This window comes from Linepithema humile, chromosome 3 (genome assembly GCF_040581485.1).
Source record: "Linepithema humile isolate Giens D197 chromosome 3, Lhum_UNIL_v1.0, whole genome shotgun sequence".
NCBI lineage: Eukaryota > Metazoa > Arthropoda > Insecta > Hymenoptera > Formicidae > Linepithema > Linepithema humile.
The window spans coordinates 24,170,590-24,198,586 of NC_090130.1; the positions used below are offsets into that span (position 1 = coordinate 24,170,590).

At 37.8% G+C, this 27,997-nt stretch overlaps 1 protein-coding gene and 1 long non-coding RNA gene across 3 annotated transcripts in view; one reads left to right on the top strand and one right to left on the bottom strand.

Moving 5' to 3' along the window:
- Positions 1–27,997, top strand: part of LOC136998415 (uncharacterized) — a 165,992-nt gene that overhangs the window by 4,800 nt on the left and 133,195 nt on the right. Inside the window, exons 1-2 of one of the 2 annotated variants that reach the window (XR_010888983.1) lie at positions 11,168–11,954; positions 12,244–12,284. This is a non-coding gene — a long non-coding RNA (uncharacterized lncRNA). Of the gene's footprint in view, positions 1–11,167; positions 11,955–12,243; positions 12,285–27,997 lie in introns of those variants that run through there. The other variant, XR_010888984.1, reaches the window with a different exon arrangement.
- On the bottom strand, positions 25,368–27,728 carry Ickin1-1 (ICK-type antimicrobial peptide 1-1). The gene is made up of 3 exons (NM_001318953.1): positions 27,668–27,728; positions 26,490–26,608; positions 25,368–25,730 (listed from the first exon to the last, which is right to left on the bottom strand). The coding sequence occupies exons 2-3, from the start codon at positions 26,580–26,582 to the stop codon at positions 25,596–25,598; spliced, it is 228 nt and encodes a 75-aa protein (NP_001305882.1). The 5' UTR covers positions 26,583–26,608; positions 27,668–27,728; the 3' UTR covers positions 25,368–25,595.

Here is a 27,997-nt window from a genome sequence, read left to right on the forward strand (position 1 = left end):
GTGGTGGTGAAGCGCCGGCCGGGTTGTGTTGGTGCCCCGAAGAAAAATCGCCGCGAGTCTGTAGTACTCCTGTACGTGCGTGCTAAGGGGTTGAAGGTGGTATGTGGTAGTGAAAGGGTTGCTGGACAGTGGCGAGCTCTTGCTTAGACGGCCGCCGGCGGAACTAACGAGAAAAGGGGATGGAATCTGCTACCTTTGCTCTAATGATCGTGCACTATCCACTGTTTCCTTTCATATCTAATACATCTGATACGTCAGTCCGACAGATATCATTGCAAGATGTGAATTGTTTGTTACTTTCGAAGAATTCAATAGATTCTTTAATTTAAGATATAATTTTAAACAATTAGGCATAATTAAGACAATCGTGGTTATAACAATCGTATCATTTTAATGCAAACAGCATAAATAATGAAAAGTCTGTAATTATGTTCCTAATTAAGAGACAAAAGCTTTTTCTTGTATTTTCGAATTAGATAATTAAGAGATAATTATAATTCATATATAAAGTTTGTTTAAACCTCTTCCCGCGCGTTATAATGCACAACAAATATCAAAATTAATGTTAAAAATTAAAAAAAAAAAAAAAAAAAAAAGAAAAAAAAACTTGTGAAAATACAGGACAAATGTAACAGTCTCTCTTGACAAGCTTTTATTATTATTCGCCTATTGTCGTCGCATGTTAAAATTACATTACCTCAACTAAAAACTATTAACTGCAAATTATATATCTGCCTTAATACTCAAGAATGTTTTCTAATAGCGGGGGAGGAATTTTTGTTGATAGCACGATATGACGCGAACAAAAGGGCAAAATTATGGAACGGCGTACTCGGTTTAGACCTGCGTCTCAGTGTTATACCACTTTTTGCACGCCCTTCTCCGTTTAACTCCAACCCCGAAAAGCCCACTTACCCAATCATACCCCAATCTACCGCTGGCTCAGCGGCGGCGTGCAAAACTCTCGATCAACCGCCAGTATTTTTATCCCCGCAGTTTTTAAGGTCACTTGTTGCTTCTTACTATGCTAGTGCCGCGAAAAGAATCTCGACGCTCTCTTTTATTACAAAGACGAAGTCCGTTTTTTTCTTATAGCGCAACGTTAATAATTGTAGAAAGTGGAAAAAATGATAAAAATTGTAACAATTTGCAACATCTTACGTATATCGAGCGTAAGTAATATGTATAAACTTAAAAATATTTGTTATACCATTTAAGTTGTAGGAGTAAATTAAAGATTAATGTTTAGATTATAACGCAATAATGTCAAAATATCATAAATAAGAAAATAATTCATTCGTTGCCAGTCAGAAATGGTGAATCATCTTTTTCAAGAATTTCTTCACACGCGCGTGAAAATCTATGATCTCATCTATGATCAGATAAAAGGATAAAAGATCAAAAAAGTTAATTCTATTTTGTTAGAATCAGTTTTTCTAAAAAAATACAGTACTATAAGTACAGTCTATATCTGTACCAAAAAAGAAGGAGAGGAAGTTAACAGTATCTAATTGCAAGATCAAGTATTTAAAATTTAAACTATGCTCTTTCTTATTTTTTTATGTATTAGAATAATAATGTGAGAGAAACTAGAGATTTGTTCGTGTTGTATGTCCCAACATGCTTCTACTCGCTCCAATACGCTCCAATCTATAGTATATGCAACGTAAAAAGAGCACTTACTAGACGCAAGGGGCATTGCGATGACCTTAGGGCATTGTGATGACACTTGAAATCTCTTTTATTAGTAAAAAAAAAAACCCCAAAGCAAACAAGAAAAAACATGTATATAGATTATCAACTTTGTTATTTATGTAACAGAACAAAGTATTTATCAAAAAATAAAAGAAACATTTTTAACAAAATGTAGTTAATAATTCAGCTAAAAATGATTTCTGCTAATAAACATTTTATAATAATATTTACTTCATTAATGCTTTATAAATTTATTTTATACATCAAATTTTATTTATTTCACAATCAAATTATATAAATGATTAAATATTTCTATATTTTTATTCAAAGTCAAACTAAAAATTCTTTATTCAAAAATACATTAAATCAGAAAATAGCTAAGAGTTATAATCTATTTTGTTGCGATTAAGCGATTTTTTGGCAACGAATGAATTAATATAATACTAATAATATAATACTAAAATTTACTCACCAATGATGAATGTCCTGCCATTTCAATTCGTTGGTTCCGTTATTGAAATCCGCATTGACGATTCTGAAATAATATCAATTATTACAAATATGAAATACAATTCTAATTATTAAAAAATTTAACATTGCAATTATATCTGATATAGTAGCATTGCGAGTCAAAAAATACTGAATGCGAGTGTCATCGAAAAAACTAATTATCATCACTGTTAACGGAGAGTTCATTTCTGATGTGTGATTATAAACATGATACACTTTTGAATGAATAAATAACAATAATCGCCTGTAGTTTGCTCGAAACTCCTGTTACTCGTAAGATATATTTAAAATAATTCGAAGAATGTGAAGAACTTTGCGACAACCGGTGCTCAACGATAACAGACATCGGCAAGACGAAACGATAGCCACGATTGCTTTTATGTTAGATTAATTTAGACCACACTTATATGACCTGATTTATTTATTACAAGAATCATCCGTTGTTCGATTTGATACTTCTAACACAATCCCGACATTTCAAAGATATATTTACAAAATTCGAAGGATGAGAATAACTTGGGATGTTCAATTCGACAAGCAATATTCGACACAAACCGCGACAAGCGCGACTGAAATCGCGAAATTATACGAATGTTGTAAGACTAATCATCGTTACTGTACGCGCTAATTAATACTTTATAACGATCGTCCCTCTCTAAATTTGATACACTTGGTATATTTGTATGCAAACTCACTTTGACAGAGGGAAAACATGCGCGAAATGCAGGACGATGCTCCCTCGCATCCGATACCTTTGGCGTCATCCTGCGAACTAATTGACGTTGCTACGAAATAGATCTCATGACGTCACGTTCATACAATGATTGCGTAATTATGTATAATTTTCAAAATAAATACATCGCATAAATTCTAATTATATCAATATCATTTGGCTGTATGTGGATCGATTATTATCAATAATCCTTTTTATGTTATCTCTGTTATCTCAAAGTATATAAATAAATAATGCAACACATCGATCGTTTGTTTATGCAGACAATTTACATAGATTATTGTTACGGTCAAGTAAAAAATACAAAAAGCGTTTAAAATCTAATTACCGCGGAGTGCTAAATCTTTGAACTTTAGTAAATTAACTGAGTTAAAATTTTTTATCAAACAAGTTTTTTTATCTTTACGTTTAAATTGACAATTTTTTCACATAATGTATGCAAGAAAGAATACATTTCATGTATATAAATTACAAGAAATCGATAAAAATTACGTAAACAATTGTGCTAATAGAATTGCGTTAATGAAAAAGCACCAAGCGAGTTGTGAGTTAATCAAATTTCGAATCGATAAGTAATTCTTTATTTCTCTTATTCCGTCAATTCTGCCGCAGTGTAAATACAATAAGATTATTTATCGTATTAGAATATAAAATTATTTATTATACAATACGCTTTACGTATTAATTAGAGCAGCAACAAATTTGCAATCGAGAAAAGCCGAAGCGCGTTAGGTGGATTTTGCAGCATTTAGCGTGTATTAACGAGGAAATCGAGCCGGGTAGTGCGCGCTCGTTAACCTGCTATAATAATCGCGTCTGTATTTGGCAAAAGAAGAGAATAAGTGGAACGAACCGGTTATAATCGGCGCAACAGCCGCATGCACTTTTAATCAACGAAACTTCCTTCCACGATGCCGCCTTGCCGCCGCGTTCTTCGTGTTTTTCTCAATGTAATCGCGATGTTTGCATGCCGGCGCGCGTTTACTCGAGCTTTCCTTGGCGCGGCGAAACACGCACCCCTCACCCAGTTTCACCCCTTCGCACCGCCGTTGCAGCTGCGCACGATATCCGATCAGTGGCCGGTATTTTTATTCGTAGATTTTAAGGTCACTTGTTGCTTGTTTAGTTATGTCGGCGTACACACGCGCCGTCAACACACGGCCGCATGGATCGGCTGCCGCACGAGCGCGAGCGCGCCCGCGCGCGAATGTGTGTGCTCACAGGCGTTCGCTCTGGTGTATCGTAATGCACGTGGACAAAGCAATCCGCCGACATGTGTTGAGGATGCTACATGCACGGGCGGAATTGTGTACGTGGCATCGGACCGATAGGTGGACGCCCTGTCGATTTCATTTCCCCCCATCGGACCGTCGGGTGGCGAGGGGAGCGTCGGCGGGGTTGAGCGTTCCACTATTTTTTTCTGGCTTTTTGCCCCTTTTTTCCGGGGCGTCCGGATTTCGCGTTGCGGTTTTTTTGCGCAGCTTTCGCTACTCGCGCGTGGTGCTCCTCCCCTCGCGCCCTCTCGCTCTGCCGCGCGTGTCGCCTCTCCTTCTACTACTAGCCACGTCTATTGGAATGTCCCCGTCTCTCTTACCGCTTCTTTTCACACTAGTTTTCTCCCTCCCACCTGGCTCCCTTTCCCCTCTCGCTCTATTTTTTCTGGCTTTTGCTTTTGTTTTTTGTCAACCACCGTTTGCCGTGTTGCGCGTTCGTTTTGTTTAGTGAGTTATGTCACGGCCACCAAATCGATCTTCGATGTCTGAATGCGTGCGGCTAGAATTACACTTGTAAACCAATGAGAATTATCGCTCAGAAGCTTAGAAACGCATAATTATTTTAAATTAACAGCGATCGAACTTAGGAAGAGTGTACCGTTTTGTATACGGCACAAAAATATGAATCTTATTTCGGTTTTACAAAAGCCGTCTTGAATTTGTAAAGAATATTTATTCGGTATTGAATTTAATCGTTATTGACTTACTTTTTGGTTTACACGTGCAAGTATATCGAAGCAATACTGTAATGACAAAGAATGGACACGTGTAGTCGTGCAAGTCCATATACAAAATCGAATACATGTACGAGAGTGTAGTGGTTGATTTGCGAGCGTCCAGCTTCCATAGATCGAGCAGATCAATGGCACCGACTCCCTAGAGTCAGTCTTTTCGCCCATCCTACTCCATCAAGTTGTAATGTACGTGTGCGTGATCCGCTAGAAGCGAGCGACTGACATATTCGATCCCGATTATCGAATGCGTGTTGTCGTAAACAGGTGCAATCGGGGAAACCTTAAACACGGCTTACCGTTTAACAGTCATTCGCCCTGTCGGTTCAGTGATAAACGATCTTTGAGTCTCAGCGTCTATATCTCTCTCCGTCAAGCACAGAAAATTCTCTTAGTTTGCGATTGCAGCCGTTTATAACCGTTATATATTTGCTTTTTATTATCATTTTTTTAAATTTCAGGTACAAAATTTACAAAAAGAGAAAAAAAGGGAAACTTTGAACGCAGCAGTGCGGGCTTTTCCCTGAAAATACATTGCATTTGTCCGAGAAATTCAGCGTATCGCTGAAAGAGAATGTGGTCGATAAAACTCGGAATATCCATCACGCAGCGCACGTTGCTATTTAAACATCGGAAAAATGAATAGCGCCTCATATTCTTGAGCAATAATAGCGGTATTCTAATGCTTAGCCGATGAACTAACCGAAGAACTTCTTACGACCGCGACCCGCTCGTGAACTATCGTTCGGCGAGCGGAGGCGGAAAAGTCTGAACCCGGCGCGGGACGGACAAACGGACGTACGTACGGACGGATTGGTGAACCCGCTGCTGCCGGTGACAGCCACGGTATTAGCATTCCTGCTCCGGCCAGTAACTTCATACTCAATGATATACCACAACGAGAAACACGTACTGCGTGTACACACACGCAGACACGTGGAACGGATTCGTAGCCGCGCCGCCGACGGAGGATATTGGGGTGCTTTCGTACCCGTTTCACCATAATAATTCGCCGGCATATACAAGTACGCGCGTACTAACGTTTGCACGGAGGTCGACTACGTCGGCTGAAAGGTACCGGTTCAACTTCGCTCTCCCCTTCGCTCTCCGACCGCTACCCTCTTTTTCTCTTTCTCCCCAACTCACCCCCCCCCCCTCCTCCGCGCGCCCATCGCGGCTCCTCTACCCGCCGCTTTTGCTTCTCGCTCTCCCTCGGCCTGGACTGCAGTGAAACAGAGTCTCGCTCCTCCACCTTTGACCATTCGAATTAAACCTTTTAACTGTCGCATTGTTTTTGATGGCTCATTTTCTCCCGCGAAATTGTTATTTAAACTCGTTCCGCGCTACATACGTGCGTCGAGTGACCGGCTACTTCCGCTCGTTTTGCCCGATCACTTTCACTCGTGCGTGATATTTTTACTCGTTCTGGCAGTCTCTTCCGCTTTCCGTCCACTAATTTCTTTTGTCGATACATTTCAGGATATTAAAATTCTTAAATAAACAATGCAATTTAAACAAAAAGGAAACAGTAAAGCGCTTCGCGCAGGCAGGCAGCGTAGGACAAAATCATCTATAGAATACGTTTGCGCAGTGACATTAGTAGCTGCGTTTGAGTTTTCGTGTATCCAATTGATTGGACCCATGTCCCTAAACATTAACGCATCGCCATCGGGGCTTGTAATTGTTGGCGATACTTTGAATAGCGTCTGGATTACATTGGTTTTCCACCTATGAATGCGCAGCTCAAATTTACGTAGAACTACGAAAATGCGAAAACGCGTGCAACGCATACGTTTATACGTAGGATACTGCATCGGCGACTAAAAGTACCTTTACACGAAATTACGTTAATTTTGCACAACTGGAACGTGCCTATTCGTGTGTATCATAAATATTAATAAAAAATTTTAAATATACTATTATTAATTTATTTATTGTATTGGTTGTGATTTGTTTTTTAGCTTTATATTTCACTCAGAATTGCAATTTTATACGTAAAGGCATTCCTTTTTTTTTATTTTTACGAGTTACACAAAATTATTGCGATTTTATATATAAAGGCATTCCTGATCGTTGCTGTACAATTTGAAATATAAAAAAATAGCACACGAGAATATCGTGAACGTGGACTGACTATTAACATCGAAACTTGCTGCCTTTCTTCATCGCAGTGCCATCATCGCCGGCGAATCCGTGGGAATTTCGGCAATGAGTTGCGCTTTGTCCCCGCGGAACCGTACTTGCGGCCTAAACCGGAGCGAATTGCGGCTGGATATGAAAGCTTTCAGAATAGGCCCGGGTTTGCTATATTAGCCCGTAGTTAGATTTTAGTTTAATGATTTCCGCCGGACAATGTCCGCGGTAATGGCGTCCGAATCCTGTCCGCCTCGTTCTACCCGAGCACATTCTCCGAATGGTTCCGCGGCGTGAACCCGCAACACGTTCCTCCACGCACTCAGGCACGCGCGCCTCCGCTCGCTCGTGTGTGAAATGCATTCGTAAGTGGCGGCACTTATTGACGTTCGCGCGTCCGCGATCTTAACAATGCAGATTGAAGGTACGCTTTCCAGCGCGGACAACGCGGACAAATCCGGTAACTATGACGACCGATTGTCGCCCCCGGGAACTTGCTCACGTTACGTTCGTTCAGAAATGCTTCGAGCTGCCAGGGTTCAACCTTTATCATTGCAATAACGTTAGGCTTCACTTTAGTCCGTCAGTTTACGCGCAACGAAAATTATTCGAGCGGTTCGCTCGCACGAAGCTCTTCAGGCGAATGTCTTTCGTCATATTTCTATTCTACAAATTTATGATGCTATTTATGCAATCGAAAGATACGCATTGTAAAAAATATCAAAGAAATGCATCTAAAGGCGCACGAAAGCAATCACGATTGACATCTATATTTCATATTATAAAAGATTTATTTGACTCTTCGAAATCTCTTGTATTGCGTCTTGAAACATTTCATAAAACAGTAACGATTGCATAACAATCACGTGTGAAATTAACGGTTGAAACTGTTAAACAGACGGTTTAGCGCTAAAGGATATCCGGCTCTTTAAAGGGACCTAACGTCTTCGCTACGGCGAGTGAACACCCGCGTAGATGGGGCACCGTTTCCTTGTGGGGGCCCCCCTACAAATGTGTCCCATGCCAAGGCAAACACGCGTCGTGTTTACCCCCCTTCGCGCGGCGCGCCTTTAACGCATGGTGGATTCTCTCAACCGACCGTCTTGCACGCATGATCTCGAGACGGTTATTCCTTATCTTGCAAAATGATCCAACTGCCCTTACGTTATATGTGTAACGGTTTTATTATCGGTCGACTTGGCCCGTATGCACGGATAAGGTTGAGATAGTCTTAGAACTGATAAGAAACGGCCACAACTTTCGCAATTGCAATCGCGACGTACTCTCTTACAGTTGTCGGATATGAAAGAAAGGCGAACGAAAAAGTAGTGTGCCTTACAAAAGGATCCGACTCGGGAAAACGTTGCATTTATGTCCACTTCGTCGAGCGGATAAAATTTGCATTGTATTTTAAATACAATAAACGCGTAACACTGCGGCGAATTGATATATCCGCGTAGCGATTGGTTTAAAGTGGTTTAAAGGGAGGCCGATGGTATCGAATTCTCTTTTTGATGCACGGCCAAGAATATTTTTCCTCATAATACCCAGGCGCATGCACAGATAACAGATTAATATTCAAACAAATAAATATTTATTTTGCAATCAGGCAGCAACAGGTAGCAACGTAATTAAAGCGTGCAGTTTAAACATTATTTTAACAACGTTTCCGGGTACTGACAGGTATGCGATAATTATTGATGGCAATTAGAGGTGTGCGGTAATGTGGGATTATGCGGATTTATAATTTAATCGATATCATAAAGTGATATTTAGTTTTTCTGTTTTATACAACGAGATCAGCGGCCGCAGAAAATTTAACTAAAGCATCAGGCTTTTATTGGAAATTATAAATCGCACACGGCCTGTTGCACATTCTGTTTAATTACTCGTATAACGTTAAGTTTGGCTTGCACGGAGAGAGCAGCAGCTCAATTTGCTGTTTCAATGAATCATCACGAATAGTTATTCGCGTTCTCAAATATCTTTACACATCTATGGGTTCTCCCAAGAATAAGTAATTGTATGCGAAAGTCTGGCGGTGCGCGATATGATATTTAAAGAATATGACGAGTCAATGTATACAAAATATCGTAGAAATTGCACATTCCTTTAATGCAAATTATTTCATGAAAACGTGGTGGAAATCTTTTCTTATAATTTTTAAATTTAATGTTAAATATTTTACTTACTAAGTTTCTTTTGACTCAAAATCCAATTAAATTATTTTCATCATTCAAACCCGAAAAATGATAATACCATGAAATTGAAGTTATCTATATTATTTTTTTTTAAATTAGTAATTTTTAATTCCTGTTAAAATTCTGTTAAAAAAAAATGCACATGATTTCTAAGATATTTTGTATAGGCACAAACAAAATTAAACATCTTTACGTCGCATAACAAAATTGTATAAACTTCCACCTAACTGGAAAAATAATAAAAAGTGAGACCAAAACTGTTTCTACATACGGAAAAATTTGAATTAACTTTTTGCTCTTTGTACTTTGACTTTTCATCGAAATTTGCTGCTTTGATTCAATCCGTGCGCGCCTTTTTAATTCACATTGCAAAGGTCTTCACCCTTTCGGCATAAAGTTCTATCATTTCGAAGGCTCTCAGCTTCGTAAAAATATGAAATAACGGCGAACACATTGCATATTCTGCAAGTGTCTTTTATGTTCTCATTACCGGCCAAAATAAATGACTTTATGGCACAAAGCAGATATAACCGTTTGGCGAGCGAATCCCTTTTGTACAAATGTGCAAGTTTTAACAATAAAGGAAAAAGAACTGATTTATAGACTTTTTATAGATAAATGTAAAATTATATATAACACACATATAAGATAAATGTCTCCAAATGTAATTGGATATGTCTCAATATCTGACCACATATTAACAAAACAATTATTTCATATTCGTAGATACAAAACTAAGAAAAATAATAAAAACTTTAATAAATTAAACTTTACATACCAAAAAATTAAGAATCCTAGTATAATATTTAATTAAATAATAATTAATATAATGCTTGTACTCACCAGCTAAGATAATTGTATTTGGCTTCATCAACAGCTTCATCAATAGCTTCACAGCGACAGCTTCTGCAGTTTTCGCAGTGTAGTCAATCATCATAGATAAGCAATCTCTTTCAACTCCACCTGAAAAAATCAATAAATATTGTAGTTATTATGAAATATTATGTATTTGATGTATATTAGTTAATTGTTACATCTTATTTAATTATTTTTATTTTAAATAGAACATAATTATATAAAATATGTAATAAGTTACATAAATAAATTACTTAAAAAGTTTGACATATATTCAATAAATGTTTTAATAAATATTTTCATAAATATTTAATACACACATAATTATATATGATTGTGTATGTGTGCATTAACACAATTATGTACATATTTACATAATAAATAAATAATTATGCTCACCAGCTGTGATATTGTCATTTGCTTCATCCATTGCAGATTCTATCTTACAATGTAATCTGGAAACTCGATGAATATTAGAAATTGGTATTTATTTTTGTGGACTACCAGATAGCATAATCTTGGCTTACAGGAAGACCACAGATGGAATTACGTCACAAATTTGCCATGCTGTAATATGCCAAACATAGAATAAAATGCATTTGTGCCGCCGTGGACATCCGGGCGTAATTGTAACAACTGTAACAACAAACTCTTGTTACATTACTTGTTCGGCGCAGCGACCATCTTGATGACTCATCATCAAAAGTCGTCATGTATACTGAGGCATACATACACGTAGAACAACTATGTTTGTCAACATTCTATCTACATTGAAACCTACTCGATGCACGATGCTTTTGGACGAATATAGAAATCATTTTCACGTGTTTATAGCATCGGTGTTTGTATTCACTGGTTTGTAGCGGTGTAACGTCCAGCTCGACAACGAAACGCTATTAATTGCGGACATTTACGCGGGAAAAGTAATACGTCCTACCAACCTCTGGTGACATTATGATGGCCGCAGGTTGGCACGCGTCAGTATTGATTTAAAAAAGTGGCAGCATCGATATCGATCATAGATACTTCATGGCGCCACCTTCCAGTCGCTACTGCAGCTACGCATATCAAACAGAGATTGTACAGCACGAACAGCATCAATGTTTAATTGCGTATTTTATCTGTATTAATCCTGTACTGAAACTGCATAATAAGTGCGTAATTTTGTCGGGGATGTCAATTGAAAGTTACAGGCAATTACCGAAACGTATTATTTTTGTCCCGAGTATTCGCGATTAACCGCGTTTCATAGATTCTAGTTGACCTTCCTAGCCTCAACGCGCAAGTGTAAATTTAGTGAAATTTGGTGAGAAAAATACTTTAAACACGCGAAAACCCGATACTTATGTTCAATTAAAAGCATCTAGCACGATTGCTTTTCATTAAGTGGAACATTTTGCAGATCTAGCTCTTCGGAATTAAATCGAGTAAAACGTAGTTGTGTGTGTATGTGTGTGAGCGCGCATGTGTATCTATACATGGCGACCTTCCGTGACTGGCAAAACAGTCGTCGCTCATCTCGCTCGCTTGGAATGTATGTACAATACCGAATGGGCCGCTAAACGCGTAACATAACAATAATCGCTATAGGGTTGTGAGCGTGGACGCGTCGCAATACAAAAGCACATTTCATTCGCGTTTGCGTTTCGTGTATTGCAACGTGTAGAATTCGCGACATGATTCCGTCTGTGATTTTCGTGTTCCGGTAGTGCGCGAAAGTGAGCATCAGTTTCCAGTGTTCATTGATTCTTCGAGAGAACAAATGCGGAGCAACCTAAGACGCAATCTGCGGCGGATGGAACAAACAACAATACCCTAGTTGGTAAACACAATTATTTGTACATCATTTAAATATGTGCATAATTGTGATAACACATACAATCAGAATTTTGTGTGTATTAAATATTTATTAAGATATTTGAAAATATATTAAAATATTTATTGAAACGTTTATTGAATATTTATCAAACCTTTTAAGTAATTATTTACGCAATTTATTACACATGGCTATATTCTACTTAACATGAAAGCAATTAAATAATACGTAATAATTAACACGCATAAAATGGATGATAAAATTTATAATAACTAATATATATTAACTTTTTCAGATATAGCTGAGAGAGCGTACTTGGCTAGGGTACAACAACCGGTGAGTGAATTTATTCATTTTTGTTACACAGAATGGAATTATTCACTACAAATCGTACTTTGACAATTACATGTCTGTGATTTGCATTTTTACAAATATTCTATAAATATATAAATGTATAACAAGATACAAAAATATTTTCTCTTTATTATAATAAGAAATATAAAATTTCGCACAAGTCATAGTAATTTATTACTTTTAAATTATAAAATTTTAATTTGAAAATATTTATTATCTAAACATAAATGTAGAATAGAAAATTGTAAAATATAACAAATTATGTTCAAAAATAAAGATTGTAAAGATGTAAATTTTAAAAATTAATATATAATGGATATATTTTTTTGTTTAATGCTATTAATAAATTTTAATTTGATATTCTTTTTTAAAGAGCAAATCGTCGGAGCAAAAAGTACGGTTTTATATAAATAATTTATGTATGTGTGAAGCTGGCATATCATTTCGCGGAAACTCACAAATAATTAAGAGTTCTGACTTTATTTTCAATAGTTCTAGAGTTCCTGATAGTTTAAACAAATAGTTCTGGCCATTAAACCAACGAAAATGCCTCAGGACAAACTGAGACGCCAACTTCACGCAGCGTCTCACTTTGTCCTACGACATTTTCCTTGTCAATAATTGTTGGAAATTAAAAGATTTATAGTTCTACAAGAATTCTAAGAAGAGTTCTGCCTTTTAAAAGCAAAAAAATATCAATAAAGATAAAATAAGAACAAGCGAATCCTTATATCTATAGATATACAGATGAGACGCCGGCCTATTTTCAAGAGTTCTGTTTATTCCAACTTAGCTCTCGTATAGTTCTGGGCATGTACAATGTCTTTCCAAAGAGTTCTGATGGTTACAACAATTAGAACTTTTTTTAAAAAATTATTTTGCCCGAAAAACGTATTTTTTCGGGTATAAAGGTGAGACGCAGGTCGATTTTCAAGAGTTCTGTTTATTTCAACTTAGCTTTCGTATAGTTCTGAGCATGCACAATGTCTTTCCAAAGAGTTCTGATGGTTACAACAATTAGAACTTTTTTTAAAAAATTATTTTGCCCGAAAAACGTATTTTTTCGGGTATAAAGGTGAGACGCTGGTCGATTTTCAAGAGTTCTGTTTATTTCAACTTACCTCTCGTATAGTTCTGGGCATGTACAATGTCTTTCCAAAGAGTTCTGATGGTTACAACAATTAGAACTTTTTTAAAAAAATTATTTTGCCCAAAAAACGTATTTTTTAGGTATAAAGGTGAGACGCTAGTCGATTTTCAAGAGTTCTGTTTATTCCAACTTAGCTCTCGTATAGTTCTGGGCATGCACAATGCCTTTTCAAATAGTTCTGATAGTTACAACAATTAGAAATTAAAAAAAAAATTATTTTGTTTGAATAACGTATCTTTTCGAGTATAAAGGTGAGACGCTGGTCGAATTTCGATAGTTCTATCGATTTTAAATGACATTTTGCGTCAGGCTGTAATCACTTTTTATTTCTATGAAGAGTTCTATGCGTTATTAGAATGTTAATTAAATAAATTAGATCTTTTGAAGCGCTGGACGTATAAATACCGAGCTATCGAGGTGAAACGTTGATTGTTTTTCTACAACGTCATGGATTAAAAAATTTTTATTTTACTGTGTAAGTATATTGTTTTAAATGTCCACGCCGTGATTCTGGATTATGTTAAGAACAAGATAAGTACATTTAAAACAATACACACAATGAAATAAAAATTTCAAAATCCATGACGTAGAATAATGATCAGTCTCACCTCGATAGCTCAATATATATACGTCCAGCGTCTCGAGAGATCTAATTTGTTTAATCAACATTCTAATAACTTTTACGCATAGAACTCTTCGTAGAAATAAAAAGTGATTACAAACTGACACGAAATGTCACTTGAAATCGATAGAATTATCGACATACGACTAGCGTCTCACCTTTATACTCGAAAAAATACGTTTTTTAGGCAAAATCATTTTTTAAAAAATGGTCAGTCTCACCTCGATAGCTCAATATATATACGTCCAGCGTCTCGAGAAATCTAACTTGTTTAATTAACATTTTAATAACTTTTACGCATAGAACTTTTCGTAGAAATAAAAAGTGATTACAAACTGACACGAAATGTCACTTGAAATCGATAGAATAATCGACATACGACCAGCGTCTGACCTTTATACTCGAAAAAATACGTTTTTTAGCCAAAATAATTTTTTAAAAAAAGGTTAGTCTCACCTCGATAGCTCAATATATATATATACGTCCAGCGTCTCGAGAGACCTAACTTGTTTAATCAACATTCTAATAACTTTTACGCATAGAACTTTTCGTAGAAATAAAAAGTGATTACAAACTGACACGAAATGTCACTTGAAATCGATAGAATTATCGACATACGACCAGCGTCTGACCTTTATACTCGAAAAAATACGTTTTTCAGGCAAAATAATTTTTTAAAAAAAGATCTAATTGTTGTAACCATCAGAACTCTTTGGAAAGACATTGTGCATGCCCAGAACTATACGAGAGCTAACTTGGAATAAACAGAACTCTTGAAAATAGGCCGGCGTCTCATCTGTATATCTATAGATATAAGGATTTGCTTGTTCTTATTTTATCTTTATTGATATTTTTTTGCTTTTAGAAGGCAGAACTCTTCTTAGAACTCTTGTAGAACTATAAATCTTTTAATTTCCAACAATTATTGATAAGGAAAATGTCGTAGGACAAAGTGAGACGCTGCGTGAAGTTGGCGTCTCAGTTTGTCTTGAGGCATTTTCGTTGGTTTAATGGCCAGAACTATTTGTTTAAACTATCAGGAACTCTAGAACTATTGAAAATAAAGTCAGAACTCTTAATTATTTGTGAGTTACGGCGAAATGATACGCCAGCTTCACACACACATAATTTATTGATGCAATGTGCAAAAAACTTGCTTATTGATTGCTTATAAAACTAATTGATATACTTGTTTTTATATGTGTTTGCCATTGAACGATTTTCTTTTTTTAACAAACATTATAAATTTAATTATTATTTACTTTTAAATATAACACGCTTCACGAAAAAAGCTTTTTTTGCGCAATGTGTCTATAAAGAACAGATATATTCTGTTGTAGCTTTTCTAATTACCCGATCAAATTTTATCTATTACTTAATGTATAACTCATAATTGCTGCTCAGAATGAGCGCTTTGCATTATGCGAAAAAAAAGAAATCAGTAAGAAGAAGAAGAAATTTAATTGTATTTATTAACGTTGAAACGATAGTATACCAATCTCAGCTGTAGATACAAGTAATCGAGTTTTACACGCGAATCCACGTCCAGTATGCTACTTAGTGGTGCTAGGTAACCGTAAGGGACGGAGATTCCAATCAAGATAGGCTACTTGCTTCGCAACAACAGTATCTTAGTATGGCGTTATCGTCAAGGGACTATCTTTATCTGCTATAACCTTCGAGATTCGCCGTATTCACGGCCTAAGGGACATTCGAGGAATAACAAACTTAGCGGTCGGACAAGAGTTATTGCCGTGCTGTTAAAGTTCCATAATAACGAACTAAAAATTTTGTCATTACAAAATTTTTATTCCTTTAAAGTTTGTCGATTACAATTCTTAAATGATAAGCTTTCTCTACAAATAATTCTCTACAAATATTTCAAACTGTTGAAATGCTTTAAAACAATTTTAATATTACAAATGGCATAGAAATAAAATCGTGAATTCATTATTGCTAAAAGATTTTGTCGCATCATGTCTCATCAATTGATGCAAAACCGAAAATAATTACAATCGGGAAGGATTAATATAGATTACGCTAATGCGTATCGTTTGCTTGGAAATCAAAAATACAAACGATTACCATTGATAGAGTGCTTTTTAATTAAGCCGTCTTGTAAATTGCTCTCTGTTGAATTGGCACAGTGGATCACTTCACGCTAATTTTTCGCTGTTAATTACAAGTATTTGTTTGATTATCGACACCGTGGCGAGTCAATAATAAAATCACGAACCGCGTATAATTGTTTTTGTGATCATGAACATTTTGTCAATTTCAAACGCTGCCACTGTGATTCGATGCGCGCGGTTTCGCGAGTACTCACTTTAATCGGCGAGAAAAATGGTGGGAGGGGATATAAATCGATGGAAAAGCCCAGCGTGAGCGGGAAAAGTGTCGGCGACACGCGAGCGTACAATGAGATATTAATACTCCCATTTGGTTTCGATTTCCTGGAAAAACGTTTGATGGAGATAAAATTACCGGCAACAACGGTACAGCGCCACAATAAATCAACCGCATACCCACCGTCATTTCCATTGTATAAAATCCGGCCAATTATGCGGACTCGATGAGGACCGTATCGATCATTATCTTTGATTTCATTAACGCTGAAATTTAGAATGAAAATACTCCGTGACATATTTTTCAACATTATATCATTAATGATCTTCTCGCATGCATTTATTCTCTCAGGACTGTTGTACAGGACTCTTGAAAATTCTAAGCGCTATTCTCAGTAAGAAAAAAATTTAATAATTTGATACAAAAGTCATTAAATTAAGAAATTATATTTAAAAATAATATATTCAAGAATTACTTTTAAATTAATTAAAAATTATATAATTACGAGGAAAAAATTCTCTAAAAACAAAATTACTGCCCAAATTGATGGATAGTTTATCGCTATTATTTATGTATTACTTCTACCATATAAAGAGAACTCGGTGTATTTTATGATTTCTTGCAATACGTCGTACATTCCGAAAATCATTCTGCCAAACGTCGCGTCTTCGTCGCGTATCTATGAATCAAACAGCGCAGCGTCCCTGCCGGATCCGCGACGCAAGTTACCATGTCAAACATGATCATGCTGGAAGCCTAACCATGGCTCGTTCTACACACGACTGCGTTCACACTCAATAGGGTCACCGTATCAGTGGGTCGTATGCTACCATGGTGCAGGGACACGATGGTTCACCCCCATGCTGCACCCTCTGATAATAGCATTATGATTCGCCTGATTGTGGAAATAAACACGGGATCGCACGGGGTGCGACGTACGCGCGTATACATACACATACGCATATACGGGCGAACACGTACGGGTGCAACTACTCGGACAGTTCACGCCGCCGGTTAAATACGATGTGACAATAAATTTCGTTCCGTCGATCGGCTGGTCGATCGCATCGTCGATAATTACGATCGAGCGATTATCTCTTCTGTGACCGATAACGATGCCGCGGTATAATTCGCAGCTGATTATTCGAGCAGTATGCGTTTCATCGAGGATCACATTGCTGCATTGACAGAAGACATTTATCAACTCACCGGACAACTTTATTTATGCACCTTTAATTGAAATCTTTGATGTATTATGAAATTTAATTGCAGGCTTTCTGATGTGATTTATCAAAGCTCGTCACATCATTTTTAGATGAATCTTGTTTAATTCTATTAATTTACTTAATATTAAAAATTAAAAACTTCAAAAAATTCCAAAAATTTTCAATTATAATGAATATTTTTATAAATACAAATTATATATCAATTAATATTTTTATTCTTATGTTTAGTCTTATGTAAAATAAATGGAGCTATAGGTGTTAGAAATAAAATATGACAGACGTGCAAACTCCCAAAGTCTGAAGCCAAATATACACAAGTGTATAGATAGAAACATGTAGTAGGGATCAGAGAGTCCTAAAAATATCTAATCTTTTTTCTTAATATGAATGACGAATTTTATAATATGAAATTAATAGTTAAATTATTATAAAGTCAGTATCGTGTGCCTTACGTGCAAATACGTGCATACGTTCATCTGTTACACGGTCGTCTACGCAGCGTCCGCATTCCGGTGATAATCGGTGCTCGCGCGGAGCGTAGAAGGCGCGAAGTCCGCGAATATTTCGTAGGGCGACATCACGTGCAACAGGCGTCTCGGTGCGAGGGCACGTGCGTTCGGGCTGCCTCAGAATCTTCGGTATTTGATCGGTATCGATGGTGGACCAATACGCGCGCATCAATGTACATAGCCGGGTGCGCGCGGCCGTGTGTGTGCGACCGTGTGTTTGTACGAGAATGCGCTGGTTATGTGTATAGGTAACAAGGTCACTGTGCCAGCAGGACACGAAGGGGTCGTGCACCCCCTCATCCCCGATTGTCCGAATACGTAACAGACTATCGGCACTACCGGTGTATCACGTTTTGGTGTAGATCGATCGATTGGTCCATTGATCGCATTGCGTGCTTGTTCATATACCAGCGCTTTACTATCTATAAACACTATGTGCGGATTCACTGTCGCTTTAGGTATGCGCCGACCATTAATTATCAAGGCAGATAACATCGGCTGCCAATGCTAAACCGGCGTAGCCGGTGTAATATGTAAAAAACGGACGGCTATCAGAGTGCTATTCTGTTTCCTTCCAAAAAGTCCGCCGTGTATATTGACGAAAGTATAATTACGAGTTGAGTAATGTGGATTATAATAAAATTGTACAATATTAAATTCGTTTAATAGATATCATTATTCTATCGTCATATTAATTTAGAGATCCGCAAATTGCTATAAATTGAAATTAACTCAAAATTTTCGAAATACTTGGACCGTTAAAACGTTTGCGTTATCAAGCCCGTAGGGCTCGATTAATTAATCCTCCGCGAAGTCGTCTATCGCGTGACCAGAAAAGGGTGTGGCTGTCATCCGGATAGTCGCCGAATGTATTAAGACATGATGCGGCGCTTACGTAAAAGTAACGTCGAGCACATTTGCTTATGAGCTAAGTATAATATGAATCCACTTCCATTTAATTCTCCGTCATGCTACTTAAAGTTATTACGAATACCTACGTGCTTGTATTCAAAAATTTTATATTATGATCATTAATTATTAAACAGCCTTCGCTCTCTACACACGCGAAACGCGTGTACAGTGCTGCGCACTGTATATCTATTTTTCATTACCTCCCAGTGTAATTAGAGTACATTTCGGTATCCTTGCGCACGGCAATTGTATTACATTCCCCGTAGCGACCGTATGTAATTATTTTTACAGTGAACCAGTCCGAACTGAATGGTGAACGCGGCTGCTAATGATTCCGCGGCATATCCGTACGATATGAATAACAACCGGCGAGCGTGTCCAAAAATTCAGACGCGAGTAATCCCGCTATTGTTATCGCGCGAACAAAGCGTAACATCTTGTTCGTACGTGCGTGCGATACAGAAGAATTCGGAGGTCACGCGAAACGATCGGACAGGCGGGCGAATCGATGGTCGAACTCGACTCGCAGAGAAGACAATTCACGGGCTTAGCAGCGTAATAAGAGACCAGTGTTTTTGGCTCGGTATGGGACGATGTTGTCCGGCCGCCGGATCACCGTGCATGGGGATGGAACGTAGGTGAAATGAGGGGTGAAGGGTGTCCAGTGACGATAGGTCGCCATGGCAACCGACTGCACCGCCTCACCGCCCCGTGCATCCCCCATGGCTGCAGTCCGAGTTTGCGAGCGGAACTGCATCCTGGCAGAATGGGCAGGGGGGGAGACGGTGGAGGCACCCTGAATTTCGGTGGATAAGTGCGGACGCACGGAGACGGGGTTTGAAACGAGGGAAACGGACAGTCACCCCTGCTCGAATCTATGTCTAATGATTATCGCGTATCCTCGGACCGTCGGGATCCCCATGGAATTTAGCTTTCCGCGTTCATTAAAAATATCAAAGCCTCGTCAAATCCGGAGTCTCTCTCCCTCGCAAAGCTCGTACGGAAGAGTCCACTTGGAAGATCTCAATTATTCGTAGGCGTGCATTATGCTATTAAAAACTAAGATTATAGTCGTATTTGTCATAGCGAGGATCGTTTTGCAAACATGTTTGTTACAAAAATCCAACTGCTCTCATAATTCGCATAAAGCAAACGTGTGTAACATCAAAGTGCAAACGCACGTCAATGGGGTTAATGGCACGAAGGAAATTGATAGAGTAACGCTTGGCGCACAGGCACGCGATCGGAGATAGTCAAATAACGACTTTTGCTCCGCGGCACAAGCAGCGTAATGGTCACTGGCGAATCTCCTTGAACGAGGCCAATCGCAGTCATTCTGCGCGAAACACGGCATTAGGGGCTCGTCGCTGATGGACGTGCACGCGACTTTGAAAGTTTTTCGCGGGAAGGGGTGGTCACCTGGCACGGGAAGGCGCGTTACATTATTTATCTTATTTATCGGACTTTGCGCCATTTTCTGATCTGATTCGTCGATAGCGGTCACGTACGACCGCTGGCGTCGGAGACAGCACACAAGGTGGCGTGTCAGAAAATTATTATATGCCTTACTTTACCGTCTGTCTGCCGAGTGAATATTTTATTAATTCCATAAAGCGCCCACCTCGGCTTACTCCGTGTGCGCCCCGGAGGCTTCCATCGCGCCGACGAACGCACGTCAAAAATGCCAAATGCCCTTTATTCGAAGTAGCGTACTGCTTCCGCGAGCTATAATTGCCCTAAAGCGAAGCTTTCGCGTTTTACTAAAAGCGGATGACGGCTAACACTCGTCAGCGAATCAATCGTACGTATAGGAAATGCATAGAAACGCGTCGCAATATTTTAATAAATTTGAGTAATAATTTGGAATACATATAATGAGAAAATTGCATAAAAATTATATATATATATATATTAAATAAAATATTTCCGAGTAAAATTATTATTTATGTATAATTTTTGCATGGTTAATTTTAACTTGGATCAAATTAAATTTGGAATACAATCACGTACTCATTGGGCGCGAAACAGTAAAGAAACTGAAAGTTTGATGACGCGGAATAAGGTTCGTCCGATGTCCTTAGCTCCGAGGGCCTAAGCCGCAAACTATGAATTTATGCAAATGGAGATAAGACTGGCACGTCTCCATGACCTCGGCCGAACCCCATGGCCGCCGGGGTTACGTAGTGGCTTACAGTTCGGACTTCATACCCTCCGTGCCGACCGGACTAGCCAAACGGTCCGAACTATCCGCGGACTTAACCGACTGTTAAGTTCGACTTGAGTTACTCGCAAGACCGACCCCGTGTAATCCGAAGGATCTCAGCGAAATGCCCCGGTATGATTGCGTAAGCGCCACGCTCAAGTTGCAAAGGAGTCCCGACCCTCTCGGCGGTATCGTTTGATCAGGATAGACACCGGCAAATTATAAGCAGTTGTTGAGAAGTTGCCGTCGTAGTCTGTGATAGAGAAGCTAAACGGTGATCGCGCGTGATTCTAGAACGATTTGAGCAATCGAGTGGCTGCATTCCGATAGGCGTGTATCAATATTTCGATAAACTGGGTCAAAGCAAAGCGATATATTTTTTTCGTATCATTGGCATTCAGTCAATAAAGTTTCAAAATATAACACTATATTACAAGTTAATTGAGGTTAATTATTTTTCTTTTATTTAGTTATTTTTTTTTTTTTGATTGTAGTATTTGATGTAGTTCGGATTAATTAAATTTATAATAATCGCAATAACTACTATTTTTCTCTGCAAAAAGAAAAAATTAATAAAGCAACATATAAATCATAAATTTTTCTTACTGTTTATATTCTGAGGACGTGCATGCGAAATTTTATTGATTTAAAGAAGCCTTGCTATAAAAGGATAACTCGGTGGATCCCGCGCGTGCGATAACACTCGTCTTGATTTCAAGCCACGTTTTTCCCGACGCGCGTAGTGCCGATAACATCTTCGTGAATATTTTAACGCGCGCTTAATCGTCACGATTCGTCGGCGAAGCGAGAGGAAAAAAGGTAGCCGCGCGCTCAAGGAAATAACGAATGCAAGAAATCAATTCCGCTACAAGATAGCCGAGGCGGACACTACCGTGCGTGTGATGGTCCGTCACGTGTGTAGATGTACGTCCGAGGCGAGACCCAGGCTGATCCGGCGATAAGATCGGTCGCGTGAGCCTAAGGGTAGTGTTTGCCCCAAATGGCTAGTCCCATTTCCCTCGTCTCTAAGTAGCCGGGTATTTGTATCGTCGTACGTGTCGGTGCGCTTCGCCTCGATATTCGCATTCTCTTCAACGTCGGCCTGTCCTCGTCACCGTCACACTTTACTCGTCAGATCGGTCCGATAACGGAAAATCACTAACGCTCCCTTCTCCCTGACGCCGCGACCACCGACAAAGCGTCCGTATAAACTTTCTCTTTTTTTGCCCGCACGTCGGAAATGTCAGGATCAACGGATAATTTTCTAACAGAATCATCGAAGCTGCGGAATCATCGTCGGCTAAATCCTCCCGGAGCGCGCGCAGGCATTCGCGTCGAATAAGACGAGCGCGGAATCCTCGAGCGTCCTCGAATGCCGTTCCCATCGGCAAGTAGCGCCGGGACGAATAATCTGGCGACAGTTTCATTAACGCTCTTTCCGGCGGATCCGTCCGGAGGATTTAGGACGGAGTGCAGCCTGATACGCTGCAGCCTATCCCTCGTTCTTTTCGCAAATCGGCTCCAGTGCGTCCCTTTCTACGTGCCCGGGAGCGCTTTTAGACCATGCGAATCCGGCGGACAAGTACCCACCTGAAATTCTGACGTCCTGACGCGGCACTGCACCGCCGGGGAAAGGGCGACGAGGCAAAGAGGAAGGGGGTGAGAGATCGCGTTGCAGAGCCGAGGGCTGCAGCTAAGCTCAGCACATTGCTGTGTGCCTTCCGGCTTACGGCCGATAATGTTTTCATATTGTGGCGTCCGCGCATGTTCGCGGCGTGCTGCCAGCATTTACGTCGCTCCTTGTAACTCGCGAGTAGATCTTCGCTCGAGAATAGGACAAACCGAGCCATTCTCCGTCCATCTCCGCGTCGTGTTGTATCTTCAACCTCTCCGGCCTCTCTCGGGTCTCTTTTATATTTCGCTCGCCGTGATCTTTTAACATCCGACGCGATTCGCTGCGGGAACAAGCTTAAAAGCGGGCTGGAGGACCCGTGCCTCGCGGATGAGAACTTAAAAGGAACCACGAAGAGAGACACTCGACTCGAGTCGAGGACTTGCCTCGGCTTGTGCCGTTTGTCTCCGGTGCTCTCTTCGTACGCTCCTTCTTTCGCTTCCTCTTTTTTTTTCTTTCTTTTTTTCTTTCTGGAGTACCACGGCTTTCGACGCTGGGATTTGCCTCGACTCCCGTTGGTCCGTCCTTGCGGCGCGGCCTTGACACTACTTTGAACGATGCTCATCTCGTGCGCTTTCTCTTTTCGAGAGCCAAGTACATTGCGTAACCGGATTCGGCATGTAAGAGGATTCTCTCGATCCAGACGACTGGATTCAACTCGTTCGAGTCCCGAAAAATAAATGCGCGACGTAATGCAAAACGTGTTTTGATGCATTTTTCATTAATCGATTATTAAACTTTCGCGAAATCTTTCTTCGATTACTAAAGACTTGCTTCCTGGGTGAGAAAATATTCACGAAATTATATACGTAAAAGACACGGATATACATAAGACAAAAAACGCGCGTGAAATATGACCGTACGCCATATGGCAATTAAGCTGGAGCACGATAAGGGACAGCGAGCAAATATTTGCGGAATGACGTCTTCACTAGCCGATTATATGTGTATAGACCTCTTCTGTCTTATCGATGTAGCAACAGCCGCAGATTTACGAAAATTAAAATGTAAAGTACGAACGAATAATTTGCCCATCGCGAGCCTCAATAAATTTATAAAATCTTAGTTATTATCGACTATATCGATCGCAACAAAAAATATTACCGCGATAGAACGTTGTTGCCACGAAAAAGATAAAGATATTAAATATAAATCAAAGATAGTTCTCTAATCAAAGATGTATTAAAATTTAAGAACGTAAATTTAATTAGAAATAATCAATCACCGAGCAGCGAGAATAACGAACAAGTTTTAGTAGAACCAGCGCGCATGTTCCTTTTTATGAAATGATTTTTTGGTTGATTAAAGATATGTACGTCTGTCTCTAGTTTGTCAAGAAGGTTAGATTTCTGTTGGAACACTGCGATGGTCAAAGAGCACGTGCGGTCCGGTGCAAAAGAGTTGGGGCGCTTAACTTTAAGCCGGCGCTAATGAGATTGGAACACGGCGGAAATTTCGTATAACGAACTGAAGAAGCTTTTGGTCTTTGAATCAAAGTCTACCTACTTTTCAAATTTACAAAGGTCTCTCGGCCCGTCGATGAAATAAATTCACGGTAGAATATTGTAGAGAAACTTGTCGCTAAATATTTCACGAGGTCTTATTAGCACCGATCACGCTAAGTACTCGGCAAAGTTGTTTCGTATTCAATTTCCTGAGACGCGATTGCGTCATTTCGTAAGATACATTATTTGAACTAAACGCGAAAAAATACGCGAAATATCTAAACGTACACGGATTTGTAGCGCGTGATACGGCAACCATGACAATACTTTTATGTGTCATTAACTTATCCATCGTAATCTGGAGACGCGGAAAGAAATCGTTCACGAGCGATTCCGAATCGGCCATATGGCGAGTTCTAGTACGGGCTTATCGAAAGATAAGTCGATGCTATTAAACCACCCCGACGGACCCCCGCGCACCTGTCCTTCGCACGCCACGTAACATGTCGAGTCCGGTGGGATTTTTACTCCGTTCTGCGGATATACCGGCGGAGTCTTTTTATCGAACAAAGGCTCGCCTTTTAACGAGTGTACGGTAAACCGAGATAGGAGATAGTGAATTTAAATGTCCTCGAATATAACAGACGGGACGTAGAGAGGCGCACAGGGCAGACAAAGCCGAGGGATCGTCGCGACGGATCTATCCGCTCGAAATTTTCGTCACTCGACAATCCTGAAATGTTCTTTTTCATCAACCTGTGCCGACAGGCTCTTTTGAAATGCATTATAGTTTATCGCTAAGAAATTCGATAACGCGAATGATTAGTATACAGCATTGAAAAGTTCTTGAAATTGCCAACGTAGATAAAAAAGTCGGTGCGACAGTTGACCGGAGAGTTTTACTATTATTTTCTGACGTCAATGTGTTTTTTACTTTCGATTATCATATTCATAGAAAAAATGTTTTGATAGATAAAATATTTTTAGATTATGTTTTTATTCTTACTTCTTGCTAAAAGATATCGTATTCAAATTTACAATCAGTATATATATATATATTTTATATTACTTTTCTAATCAATATACAAATGTTATATGTTAGTACTTAATTTTTCAAAATGCATTCTTCAGATCTGAGTCGAGTGGAATTATAGGATTATTGTTGCATAGCTTAATTATAACACTCCGATGTACGTAAGTTTTTTGTTCTAATAATCTTTGCCCTTTCGACCCAAGATCTTCTCACGTTGTGCCATTAATTCCTTTTCTGTAATTTGGACTTGACATCTGTTTGCGTAACGGTGACATTTTATATTAGCGCAGCATTGTGAATCAGAAACGCACTAAAATTTAATAAATCAAATATTATTCATTACGTCCACTCAATTTGCTAAAAACATTGAGAATGATTAATAATGACACTATAAATCTAAACGTCAAATATTAAATTATTATTAAGGAAATATTTTAATAAATTAAAAAATAAAGCATAGACATGTAAAAAAGTAGACACATAGAATACCCAATGAGTTGCAGTACAACAAGCAAAAAGGTTTTTTGTAAAAAAAATAATAAAGAAATATAAAATTAAGTTCTCCTTAAAAATAAAAAGTTATATATTATTTTTTATTTGTTTTTTGAGAAATTACAAATCAAAATAACCAGTTGCATGTGCATATTAAATATATTGAATTAAGATAGTATAAAAAACTAAACATGAATAAACTTTGAATAAATATATAACAAAATATATTTTACTAAATGTTATTCTGCACAACATAATTTTGAATAAATTTAATTTTGACGGATTACCGCTGAAATCACACATTTGCATTTTTTCTATATTAAATTGCATGTTCTTGCTTTTACAGTTTTCTTATTATAAGCGTCGTTGGCTCAATCTTTTATGTAAATATTTATATGAATTGTTTAATATTCCCTAACAAGCATAAATGAATGATAGAATGATTAAATAAGCTGAGAGTACTTTCTCCGTTTTCCTTGTTGATTATAGCAACGCTGCATATATTTTTAAAGAAAGAAAGTGAAAGAAAAAATATGTTTATCAGAAAAGTAAAATATACAAGAATACATATACTAACGGGGTCACCATGTCGACCGCATTTATCGGGTGCTGCCATGATAAGAGACGTAGCCAATAACGCTACCAAGACGTACAGCATTAATTTTGCCATCTTTTCGCAATGTGCGGCGTAGTATTCTGTAATCAAATAATTTTAATAGATTAAAATTTTTTAGATTGGCAAATTGAAAAATATTTCAATATAATGATTTGGTGTAAATTAGAGAAATATATATACATATAAGTAGTACGTATGTAATAAACTGAATACTAATAATGTGATAAGTCGACCCTGAGTTTTATCCTGTAATTAGCGCAGCAGGTGTACGTGAATGAATCATCAAGGTCTGATTCTATTAGATCTTTAATAGACAAAGTAACCATTGATCTTTAGAATTATATCTTACCATTCATGTCATTACTTGACTATGAAATCACTCTAATATACTGTCGAGAGAACTCTAATATTACTTTAATCATAGATAATAAATCTAATACATGCCAAATGTACTGCAATGTCATCTTATAGAATGATAAGAATAACTAAAAAACCGCTTACAATGAGATTGTGCAATGTTAACATAGCACACACACACACACGAAATATCTCAAAAACTTTTTTGAGACATCAAAATTTTACTTGTTTTTTTTTTTATTTTAATTAAGAATTTTTCTATTAAGCAATAACAGATAACATTAACAAATGTGATAATGTAGTATTATTTATTCAAATGAGCTTAAGCTTACTTTAAATATAATGTCCCAAAAATATATTTTATATGAGTTTTTATGCATTTAAAAATTTTATTTTCTCTTAAATAATCATTGCCAAACAATAACAGATAAACATTAACAAATTATGATAATTAAAAATATCGAATTTGTTTAAATACAAATTATAATATTTTCAAAACGTACTTGCAATGAATAAGATATATAAACTAATTAATAACACGAGTATAAATCAAACAACGCAATCATTTTTTAGAGATCAAATTTATTATTGTCATTTTTGTAATTTTCTACTATTTTATAAAAGTTATTTTTCTAAATAGTTTAATATAACTATTGATTTTTTAATGCAAGAAGGTATCGCGTTATTTTATTTATGCTAAAATGTTAACTATTTGATTTTATATACATTATTAATAATAAGTTTAATCGTGCGAATTATAATTCGTGTTGGTAAACACTTACCGAACACTTAAGCAACTATTCCTCCTCGGATCTGACTGTCTCGAGAGCTCGACCTCGACTGATTTCTTGGCTTACAACGGTCAAGGCATATATATAACTACGATGCTTACAGAGGCAAATTTATACGTTCGTATCATTGCCAGTGTCTGACGACGCATAAGCGATTACATTGAAGTCATTATGTTTTCTCAAGCGTGGCATACTTATAAAATCGCCTATGATTACATTTTTATCGGCATTAATTTACTCATAGAAAATACTTTACACAAAAGTAATGTACATTAGCTTATAAGCTATAACTTCCGATTATAATAATATCCAGCTATAATA

Coding starts and splice junctions, on each gene's coding strand:
- Ickin1-1 (NM_001318953.1), bottom strand. CDS start 26,582: ATGGCAAAATTAATGCTGTACGTCTTGGTAGCGTTATTGGCTACGTCT. Junction 25,731..26,489: donor GCGGTCGACATGGTGACCCC/GTTAGTATATGT, acceptor ATTAAATTTTAG/TGCGTTTCTGATTCACAATG.